The sequence below is a fragment of the Dicentrarchus labrax genome, unplaced genomic scaffold (genome assembly GCF_905237075.1).
Source record: "Dicentrarchus labrax unplaced genomic scaffold, dlabrax2021, whole genome shotgun sequence".
In the NCBI taxonomy this organism is placed as follows: domain Eukaryota; kingdom Metazoa; phylum Chordata; class Actinopteri; family Moronidae; genus Dicentrarchus; species Dicentrarchus labrax.
The window spans coordinates 17,475,086-17,487,358 of NW_026136706.1; the positions used below are offsets into that span (position 1 = coordinate 17,475,086).

General features: G+C 42.1%; 1 protein-coding gene across 1 annotated transcript in view; it reads left to right on the forward strand.

Annotated features, from left to right (window-relative positions):
- The window catches only part of igsf3 (immunoglobulin superfamily, member 3), a 68,410-nt gene that overhangs the window by 11,661 nt on the left and 44,476 nt on the right, over positions 1–12,273 (forward strand). Inside the window, exon 2 of the mRNA XM_051402720.1 lies at positions 5,674–6,054. Coding sequence (XP_051258680.1) covers positions 5,674–6,054 — 381 coding nt within the window. The remainder of the gene's footprint in view (positions 1–5,673; positions 6,055–12,273) is intronic.

The following is a 12,273-nucleotide window of genomic DNA, read 5'->3' on the forward strand; positions in this document are numbered from 1 at the left end:
CAGTGGTACGCTTGTATATTCACTTAGTTAAGTGCATTTATGTGGTGTTCAGTATCCTGGAGGCAGCTGTCGTCTTCTCTTTAGCTTCTTCCCTCTTCCTCTTTTTCTCTCTCTTTTCACCGTGCGATCCTTTCCATTTCTCATTGCTACCTCGCTGTCTGAGAATCTTCACAAGATTTCAGCTCTGTTGGATGAGTTTGAACATCCCTTGGGGAGATAGGACATTGACTAGGTCCATTTTTATATTTTTTTCATCTTGCAAGCATGTTCATAATTAATTCATATTTCACTGGCTGGAGTTACTTCAGTTTTCTTCCTCTTCAGCTTTCCATGAAAGTTTTTATAGAAAAGTTCAAGGATGATTCACACACCATCAGGGGTGGGAAATACCATAAAATTTGTTTTTTTATCTGAAAAACCAAGGAATACCAGGCCCACTATCAATAGCATTGATATAGTTACCAATATATTTTGTTATCAAAGCCACTAGAAACTTGGTTTTAGATTTAGATATAGTAAAGTTTAGTCATTAGTTCAACAAAAAAAACCAAAAGCATTATTAGTTAGTATGAATTAACAGTTAATACTCCAAAGCTTAACTAGTGTGTGTGTGTGTGTGTGTGTGTGTGTGTGTGTGTGTGTGTGTGTGTGTGTGTGTGTGTGTGTGTGTGTGTGTGTGTGTGTGTGTGTGTGTGTGTGTGTGTGTGTGTGTTTGTGTGTTTGTGTTTGTGGTTTAGTCAGATGTAATTGACAGTGGTTTAGCAAAGAACTGCCATCAGATTTTGGTTAAATGTTGGTAAACTGTGATTGGTGAATGGAAATGTCTGACATCACCTTTTTCCTGAGCACCACACACTTCAAACCAGTGAGAAATAAAACAAATAGAAAAATATTTAATGTGAAATCACCAAAATGGTTCTAACTTTAGCAGGAGATGTTTTATGTAGGATCCCATCCTAATTGGTTTTCAGGGGCTTTAAAGGCAACTTATCTATCATCACACAAGGCAGGGCAGTATGTCATGATTTATGAGGTGAATGCGTCATTCATTTGCCGCTTCTGTACATATTCTTTCCCACCAAAGAATTTGCCAAACAAAGAATTTCTTTTTACTATTCCCTTTTTAATTACCTAATCACATATATATGTATGATGATGCTCCTCTTTCCTTCAGTGCGACTGCGTGTGTGTGTTTGTATTCTCTGAACGAGGTGACCCCTGCAGGCATGCATGCACAGAATAGCATCGGAAAAGCAGAGAGTAGGGATGCACTGATTGGGGAAATTCTGGGCTGATACCAATACTGATGTTTAAAATAACAATTAGGTCGATAGCGATAGTTGCCAACACCAATGTTTTTTTTGAAGCTCAGTCTATTCCTTTTGTAATCCAAGATGTGAGTGTTGTCAGAGTTGAGCTGAGTCCGTTCTGGTGTATGGAGCTCACCGCCGGTATTTGTGTGCAATTTGTGTCAGTAGTGGAAAACCTATTTTTCCTATATCAGAGTTGTAATTTAACCAATACAGTATTTAGCGAGTGTACAATTGATGTGACACAACAGATAAACATCAGCCTCGGATAATGGCGAATGTCATCTTATTTGCCGATAGGCTGATGTTAGTGGTAACTTTTTTCACGAATCGTACTTTTGTTACACTACACTTAATATCTGAGTTGCTGATACCTAATTTAGGCAATCTGCTCACCCTTTGCTGGCAGACCATCTATATTTCTTCTGTTGTGGATTTACGTGTGAGTGTGTGTGCGTTGTTAGGAATGAAAGCAAAGTGAGAAGAGATGATGGACAGCTCAAATATCCACATTAGCACATCTCCACGCTGCTGTGAATGTCCTCCATATTATTTACACCCTGCAGTGTTTTTATTATACACCTTTCTAGGTGTATAATTATCCTGTGTCATAGAAGAGTGATGATGGGACTAGTAGGCATGAAGGCTAGTGGCCTCGCCGCTGTTTCCGCTGAGAATAAGACACTGGCCATAAATGATTGGATTAGTGTTTAACCCCCCTTCCACTTAGCATAATCCTCTTTGCAGCTTTCTCCGTGTGTGCGTGTGTGCGTGTGTGCGTGTGTGTGTGTGTGTGTGCGTGTGTGTGTGCGTGTGTGTGTGTGCGTGTGTGTGCGTGTGTGTGTGCGTGTGTGTGTGTGTGTGTGTGTGTTGGAGCTCCCATTGCTCTGTGTACTCCAGCCCCCGAACAGCAAGGTCAGTTAGAGATCTTGTCCGTGGTCATTCACCATTGTCTGACATGGGACGCATGTTCAGTCAACAAGCTGTGTGGGAAGCAACTGGCAGAAAAGATGAGAGATGAGACACAGGAGAGGGAAGCCAGAGAGAGTGAGGGTGGGAGGAAGAGTAGGGTAGCAAGACATCCGCGGTATGCAGAGATGGAGATGAGCGTTAATAATAGAAAATCTGAGACCTTGTTGAGAAAATATGGGCACTATGCGATCGAGGCAGCGGTGCCAGAGGTGAAGAAGTGGGGGAGGTTGCGGGCACAGGATTACTGTGGAAGGTTGGTGGAATAGAGCGATCAGTTGAAGGTCTGCAGGGTTTGGTATGTCATTGTCAGCCTTTCTAAACAGCCTGCAGAGCGATGGGCACTTTGAAGTTCCACAGAGCTGCTTAAATCCTGCCTGAAAAGATGCACAGAACCGCGAGGCACAGTGAAGAGACAGGAATATACAGAGAGAGAGAGTGGAGGGGCAGGACGAAGGGAAGGATTGATGATGGGTAAAACACGGAGTAAGGAAGTGAAAGTAATCAGAAGTAAGGAGGCAGCTTGTTTGGAGAATGACAGGAGACAGGCGAGTGGAGGAAAGCTCTTAGTGCACCGACACAGTATGAGTAGTATGGCTTTTTTTGGGATGTGTGAGTAATATGTTTCCAGCAGTTCTGGATGAGTAGCTGCAACATGAGAAGCAGTGATGCAGCGGTACAGCTCTGACCTGATCTAAGCTGGATGTGGGTAGACTGGGCGCCGCCAGATTAGCACACTGACATCACAGAGAAGAAAAGCAGGGAACCGAGGCCTGAGTCAGAATAGATGGCTGCCTCTTACCTAATGCATAACGTTCTCAGCCAGATTCAGTCAGCACACTTCACTATAGACTTTCTGCCAATCTCAGTTGTTGGGTGAAGGGTGTTTGGTGTTTGCTCATTGTGGATGGATTTTGTCTTTTTAAATGCCAGCGGCCAAATGTTTAACAGGTCAAAGCCTGTCTTACAAGTTTTACAGCAGTGTGGTACGGTAGTATGTGCAGAGAGACCGCGAAGATGCCAGCCATATTAGCTACTGATAACATGAACCTCCTCACAGTTTAACAAAATGTTATCAGATATCTAGAAAATGTACAGACACAAAGGAGTCACATTAATCTACAGCTATGGACAGAAATCTGAGGAGGACTATGCAGTCTTATTATCTTGTTTCCTACACGGCTTATTTATACAGTTCCATTTTCATGTGCTAACAAAATAAAAACACTAGCCTAAACAATGTTTTGGTATTGATTATGTTATTTATATTGTTTAAATAAAGCATCAGGAGATGTTATTATTCCACAGAACTGCATGAAAAATGTAAGTAGTGCATGTGGGAAATTATTAAAAACAGAATTATAAAAAATTAGAGTGCTAGTTGCTTAATTTTATCATTATAAGCCTCCTTCAATATTTCTATAGAGACATATGTGGTAGGGTTCAGTGACATTACAGTGAGCTTAACATATTTGACATTTCTTTATGTTATTTCTGCTGTCATTACAACATTTTACCATTTTCCTGCAGTAACTTCGAGACACCTGGTATGCAGATTGTGCCACCAAGCCAAATAAAGCATTTTCCTTTCTTTTTAAGAACAAGGATAACATGTATACATTTTAAAGTTGTGGCATTCATGAGCAGAGTTCATCATGTATATCCTGATTAGTCCTGTGGGGGTCTTTTAGGAGAAATCAAGCTTGAAGGAATGATTGATTGAATTTCACTTTGGTATGCCACTGTGACTGAATTCTTATGCAAGTGAGGGATTCCAAAAGAAAACATAGATTTGTAAAGATTTTATTGGCTCATATCTAAAAAAACAAGCAATAGACAAAAGACCTGAAGCACCCAATGCAAGAAGGAAATAAGACATGGTCCACACAGTCATGCATAGGCATACACATCCACTAATAACAGTGAATGAAAGGTGTGGGCGTAGTGGAAGTGTAAGCGAAAGTTACTATGAGAAGAGAGAGGATGTTGAAGTTAAAAAGCTGTTCTGGTGAATTATTAATGCCAAGCATTGTGCCCACAGACACAGCATCGTACAGACTTTCTTTCTCTCTCTCACACACACACATATGCGAGCACACACACAAACACAGCTGCAATCCCCAGTTGCTTGTGCAGACAGGAAACAGCGTACTTGTCGCTCTGTCTGGATTTGGGGGGGTATGTGTAAGTGCTCTGTTGTCTCCGGCCCCAATGAGAGGGATGTTTGTAGTTGTTCCCTGAATGGTGAATAGTGTGTGTGTGTGTGTGTGTGTGTGTGTGTGTGTGTGTGTGTGTGTGTGTGTGTGTGTGTGTGTGTGTGTGTGTGTGTGTGTGTGTGTGTGTGTGTGTGTGTGTGTGTCGAATGTTTGTGTTTGTCGTGTGTGTGTGTGTGTGTGTGTGTGTATGCATGGGGTTGAGGCAAGATTCACATATGCTGTCTTCCGTAATATAGGCAAAGACAAAGCAACATACATTAGCTCATATGGAATGTGTCTCAAAAAGCTACAGTCATAGGTTTTATTTGCAGAATGCAAATGATATGCTGTGTGAATGAAAAATGGCCCAGAAAGGGAGGTATTTCACTTCTGATAGTGCAGTGTTGTAATGTTCATGATTAAACTGCATTTTCTGGCATTTTATTCATTTATTAATCCATTTAGACATATAATTCCAAAGATTTAATTGTTTTTTCTATTAATATTTGACAATTGATACATCAGCCCGGTGGATTTATTGGTCTAGCTCTAATCCATAATCAGTGCACATTCTTGCTCATGAATAATGACGAGGACTAAAGATTATGGACGTGTCAGGAAAAACAGTAGTTATTCAAAAATACCTGTACCTGTGCAGCCTGACACACTTAACACACCTTGTTGACATGTGTTTTACCAGCTCACACTGACCTCTCACCTAACTCCCATATGGCTGCCTCTCACCTCCATGTAGTGCAGCTGCAGTGCTGTCTGTGTGGTGAAGGGCTAACATGTGAGTGCATGTAATAGCAGTGAGCGAGAATAAGATCTTGGCTATTAAAAGTTGCTGTGAATGTTTAAGTGCTTAGTGGTGTTAAAAAGCTGTGTGTGTGTGTGTGTGTGTGTGTGTGTGTGTGTGTGTGTGTGTGTGTGTGTGTGTGTGTGTGTGTGTGTGTGTGTGTGTGTGTGCACACCTTAACCTCGCAAGTAAGCGCGCTCCAGAATGCTTAGCTGCACATGTCACGTTGTTTCTGAATTTCCTGGGAGATGTGGGGTGCATAAACTCTGCCAATGCTAAATATTTAAACCACAGTTTTGTAACCCATGTTCTCTGTTTCCTCTCTGCCCGCCTTCACCCCATCCACTCTCCCTCTTTCTCTTTTCCCTCTCCATCTCTCTCACCCCACCTTCGTTTGTAGCCGGTTTTGCTGCGGCTCAGAGGGTGGTAACGGTGCAAAGTGGACCGCTGATACGGACTGAGGGCTCTCATGTGACCATCTGGTGCAACGTGACAGGCTACAAAGAGGGCGTGGAGCAGGACTTTGAGTGGTCCATGTATCTACCATCAGTGCCGGACAGGGAGATCCGCATCGTCAGCACGGCTCAGCCAAACTATGCCTACGCCGTTTATGCCCAGAGGGTGAATAGTAAAGAGATCTTTGTGGAGAGACTGTCCCGCGACTCAGCTGTGCTCCACATCACCAAAGTGCAGGCCAAGGACCAGGGTCTGTTTGAGTGTTACACACCCAATACAGATGGCCGGTACTTGGGATCCTACAGCGCACGCACTAACCTCACTGGTAAGTCTCTAAGCGCACACACACACACACACACACACACACACACACACACACACACACACACACACACACACCGCACACAGTTATTGTATAGATAGATAGACCACCTGTGTGTATAGATAAACCACATGCTAATGTTACACAAAAGGCAATACGTGTACCAGTGCTATATCTAATAAACAAAGCCAACCCTAGTCAAAGGTTGCTGTACAAATGAACTAACAACGAGTGTTTACTTATCAATTAGCCAAAAATCAGCCTCTGAATAGGCCATCAGGAGCTAATTGCCTCTCCAGCTGCCTAAATACACATCATATGGTAAGGCAATGTACATTTTAAAACAAAGTAAAAAATGGCTGAATTGTAAAATTGAGATTTAAAATAAGCATGTTATAATGCAGGGATATACAGCTGCCAAGGACGCTGTAAAACAATCCCCAGTCCACTCAAGTCACTCATCTACACATAACGTGTAGCATCATATTACCATAATATTCCATATGAGCAGAAAGGGCCCTAGTAATAAGACTACATTTGTGGTGGCATTTCACATTTCCAAAGATATGATGTCTTTTGTAGTTTGCTTTTTAAGAGGAACAATTAATTAAAAAAACTGGGTGTGGTGTGAAAAACGATTTTATTTTTGGGCCACATTGCCCACCCCTATCATATTGGTTGTTTATCCTTATCTGTTATTTGATAATAATTGAATACAGTTATTCTTTAAAGGTACCCTGTGCAGTTCCTGGCCACTAGTTGTGCTATGTAGCAAGTTTAGATGAGGTGGTCTCAGTCTTGTTTGTATCTTGTGCTTGAGTAGAACAATGAAGATACCTGCTTACACAAGCATTCAGGTGGCATGATACATATATGCAGTACACTTGCACAAACATGATTGTGAATGTTAGATATTGAACTGACATCCAACAAGGCCAGTTTATTTGTATGCTGTAGCTCCTGTGCTAGCGCTAATGTAATATGACCCAAGTACCCATCAGATGCAGTGCACATGGCAGCTTCATTATATTTTTTCCAAGAGCCCCAAAATACCTCCAGAAATCCTATTCTTGAATACCATTCTACCCCAGGTTTGCCATGAGCCTAGTTAGTCAATTTATTTAGGTACATGCACCACAATATCAATAAAATTCGAAAGGTATCAAAACTAGATTTTGCTCTACGCAAAACAGGGCGATTAAGTAAAAATGCAGGACCTGCCTTGAGTCATTTCAGTACATAATGTGCCTTAGTGTTGCTTATTCCAAACAAATTTAGATTAACGTTTTCAACCTGGGGCCCATGAGGGGGGCTCTGTGGCCTTGGGCAGCTGCTCTGCCTATATGTGCTGTGAACTTCAATGTGATGTCTTCTTATCAGAGATTTTAAGTAAAACAAAGACATGTATCACAATAAGATCAGTGACAGCCAGACTAATCACAAAGAACAAATAACCAGAGCCTGTCCAAAAACTAGCTGATATCTGTGCACCCTATGGAAGGGGTGTCACACAAATCCCATCTCTTCTGACTGGGCAAAACCAATCACTCCCCTTTGTCACTCAATCTCACTAACACACACACACACACACACACACACACACACACACACACACACACACACACACACACACACACTATTTTACCTCCTTCCCACAATACAATACAGTAGTATTGTTTCCTTGACTTAAGCTGTTTCAATAACATACCCAGTGTGTTGCAGTGATAACTGTAGCACTAGTTTCCCTGTTCTACTTCCTCATCTCGCTCTCTCTCAGAGACATATACATATACATTGACCCAACAAGCCCGCAGTACTGAGGACACAGCTGTCATAGTTGGGAGATTCCATTCCCTTCATAACTTCGTGCCTTTATCCCTGTGGTGGCTGACCTTCCTCTCAGGGTCAAAAGTGCAAACTGAAAGCTTATTGGCAGAAAATTCGAGTTGCACTTTATTTGTCTCAGAGTTTCACGGTGAACTGAGAACTCAGACTGCAGAAACAAAAGTCATTGTGCGCTTAACCCATCAATAGGCCCTGGATTTCATTGAATAAGTGGTATCAGGACCTCAGTGGATGTATTTTCTAGTATGAGCAGTATGATCAGAATGTGGGTCAGGGCTCAGGCGCAGGGCACTTTAAAACAGCACTGCTGATAGCACACAGTATTTATAGAAATGCGTGTGAGAGAGCTAGACCAAGTGTGTGAGCCGAGGTGTTGAGGGACTTTGTTATCTGAGCCTTTCTGTGTCTTTAACCTCTTAACCCACTTTCGGAGGTCAGGGGTACGCAGCAGGGTCCCTCCCATCTATTCTCTGCTCTGCTCTTGAGTCCCTCTGTGAGCCCACAGCAGCTGCACGCCTCCTTGGACTGTTGCGGACAAACAATACCATGTCTTTCCTCCCCTCCCCCCTCTTTCCCTCATCTCTTCGTCAGTCTCCTGTCTTCCATTCTGTCATCTGTCTGTCTCCATTCATCAGCCCTTTCTCTAATTTGCTCTTGCCCTGCTGTAAAAAAAACAAAAAAAACCCATTGCTAATGCTGCCTTTGAGAATATATGTTTCAAGGGTAATGTCAAAGGACAACTACAACCAGGGGAATGTTTATGGAGGAAATCTGGGGAGGAAGGATATGAGATAGAAGGGCAGACAGGAGGTATGTGTCTATGAGTGTGTGTCTGGTCAGATGGTGGGATGTTTGGGTTAATTGGTAGAAGGCCACGTAGTAATCTGTGCCTTGAGTGCTGCATTAAGGCTTACTCACAGGGATGTGCTTCATCCGCTGTCGTGTTTCTGTACAAAGAGCAGGGGGTTTTTAACATGGAACTTAATACCTCCTACCTGAGGAGGAAAACAGTTTCTGCAGAGTACCTGGACACCGCTCTCACTGATACTGTGACGCTGTGTTTTCATTTGTTGTATTGTCTGTCAAGAATCAGACACCTTGGCCGTGCGTGTGGTTAATTGCCTAGAAAGATGATCCTTGCTTCTGTTTGTATGTCCAACATGCTTTTTTTTAAGTGAATGGGCAGACAGAAAGTGTGTTTGTGTCTTTTTTTACCCTCTGTGATACTAAACTTAGATGAATCAAAATGTAACTCTGCTCCTAAGTGCCAATACTGCCATAGGCTGTGCAGTAATATAGTTGTTGAAGAAAAATCATTCAAGTCCAGTTCAGGTTTGCTGTGGTGGTGTGAGTTTAATAAAGCATGCCGGCATACTAGTGAACTTACATACATACACAGAGCAGGTCTGAGTCAGTAAGCGGACCCAGAGCAAATGAAATACTTTTATTCATGGGAGTCGGCTGCCACATGTCCTTTGGTAAGCAAGTCTGTAAAATGTGAATTTTCTTCCTCATAGTGCATAATTGGCCTTCATGGCAAAAAATCTGGATTGTGTTCTCTAAATCATGGAGTAACACAGAGATGCAGGAAAAATCATTCTTTTTTTTTAATTCAGAGAAAGATTACATTTGACATTTTCACTGTTATTTTTCCTCCAAGATTTTGAATGGGAAGGAAGAGTAGCTTACTAGGAAGGTTGTTACAGTTAGATCTCTACTGTGGCCAAACCTGTAAATGAAATATTGGCTTATGTACTTAAATCATCTAACTAATACTTTTTATAATAGCGAATTAATGTAAAAAATGTCCTAGTGACAAAACCCACAGAGGTTTCAGGTTCAGTCTCACAGGTTTCATCAACCTTGTTTCCTGCAGCTGCAGGCAGTTTAAAAACTCTCTTGCATTGTATGCCACCTGCTCAGCACCAAAACAGCAGAGAGACATTTAGTGGCTATGGTGAATATAGCATTTAGCTAAGGAGTTGGTGGTTGGTCCATATCTGCTGAAATGTTCACCATATTGACTTTATAAGGCGATAATATGGCAATGTGTTTATAGCTTGTTTCTGTTGCCCCCAAGAGGCCAAAAAAACAATAAACATAGTTTTAAGAAAAAATAACTTCCATTTTTTACTTTTAGCAGTAAATGCATACTATTAACAAGTAATTACTGTGTAGTCACTTGCACTTCTTTAATGAATTGACAAGCAGAGAGGAGCAAACCAAACTTGACGTGTTCATCATAATGAATGTATATGTCTTCCAGTTTCCATATAAATGCACCAGTGAGGCACTTATTTCTGTATTTTTTGTGTTTTTGAATGACAGCAGAGTTCTAAAGTATCAACATTACTCATTAATTTGTACCTGCTGCAATGGCACCACAGTCTGGCTGACTGAGTGACCCTTGTAGAGACAAACATGTCCTTCTCTGTAATGAACACTGAATGGTTAAACAGCTTTACAGGAGTAGGTGTTGTTTGTGCTCTACTGTTGGTGGTTAAATGTTTCAAGGCATGTGTTTAACCTGGGTGTTGTGAAGCACTCTGATGTCAAAGGTCACATGTGGTTTCTCTGTGCACTCCTCCAGACTCTGATCTTAGAGATTGACTCCTTGTGTTCCATCTGAGTGTGTGTTTCTGTGTGCATCTTTGCTCGTGTGTGTGTGTGTGTGTGTGTGTGTGTGTGTGTGTGTGGTGTGTGTGTGTGTGTTTGACTTCCTCCTACACGTCAGATTGCAGAAGAAAAGGACAACAGCCTGACATGGCCATCATGGTTGTCCTTATCCTACGCACCAGCCTGTGTGTGAGCGAGTCCAACAGCTAGCAGAACAACAAGCCCTCGCTGAGACATGTATCACACTGCTCTTACTTATAAAGCTCCCATATACCCTCACTGTCCTAGAAAGCACATAGGAGTCACCATGCTGGCAGACATACAGATTCTAGCCTCCACATTTGGCAGTAGTCATCCATTCCCAGTCCTGTAGTAATATAGTAATAGAGCTGGAGAATGAAAGCTTTGGTGAATTTTCAGACAGAAGCATTCTCTCTTCTTTCTGCTATTCACTGCCACCTCACAAGAGAAAGGAAGAAAAGGTCCTTCTTCAGATGTGTGACACTAGAAAAAAATCCAGTTTGGCAGAGAATGTTTTTTTAAGAAAAGAAAGTGAGATGGATGGAGCGAAAAGGCAAAGATGAGGAAATTGGAAAAGAGAGGAATGGGGACAGAAGCGGCAGTATTGGAAATGGGTAGTGGGGCGATGCTGAATAGAGTGTGTGACCAATAAATGATGAGCTCTTCCTCTCGACTCCAATGTGATTGGTTACACCTCCCCGAGGCATTACCCACAATACAGCTGGCGCTATAGGGGTGCATTTTAAATAGTCTCTGCCTGATGTGACTCCTAAGGTTAATGCAGTTACTAACTGCCATACAAGCTCTAAATGCAATTAGCCAGCACAAATTGAGGAGACTGAGAAAGAAAGAGGAAGAAGGAAAAGGCTAGAGATGAGACCTAGGAATTTCAATTAAGGAAGAAGAAAACTGTTCGGCGAATAATTTTCAGAACAAGCCACGGTAAAATACCACATTTCTCCAGTCACACTTTTCATTTTCATTATATTTATGGCCTGTATTTTATTCTCTTCCATTTTTAGTGGAGAAAAGGAAGCCTTTTACTGACTGGGTTTAAAAAATCAATTTTCCGATTAAAACCGATCTTCCTTTGAATTATCAAATATCAATTAAAAAAATGCAGAGGTCTTTGTGCAATAAGATCTGGCCATGTGAGAGTGAACCTCAGTTGATTTGACCCTCGAATGGAATGGAATGAATTAGAGAACTCAGTGGCCATACCCAGCTCCACTTTTACCTGATAAAAATCTGGCCCTACTGTAAGCTTGACTTCTATGAAGCAATGCCTACCGAAGGTCAAAATGCAGGGGTTTTTTTGTGTGTTTCTCTGCGTGAGGGCAAAGAACAGGAGTGTTGCGTTTTCTTAGCATAGCTGAGCCTGTGTACTGCTAAACATGCATGCAGAGTAAGGGTGGCTGAATCATGCTTCTGCTGAGCTCAGCGTTGTGTGTGTGTGTGTGTGTGTGTGTGTGTGTGTGTGTGTGTGTGTGTGTGTGTGTGTGTGTGTGTGTGTGTGTGTGTGTGTGTGTGTGTGTGTGTGTGTGTGTGTGTGTGTGTGTGTGTGTGTGTGTGATTTGCGTCGCTACCCCTGCCTTTCTTTTCACGAGGGAGTCGGCGCTGCCAAGTCTCACTCCTCCACTTCACTTAATGAGATAGACTGAATGTGGAGATGTCATCTAACATTCTATCTTTTACACTGGGTGACATAGAGACTCCGTCCCCCATATCCCCTATATCCCC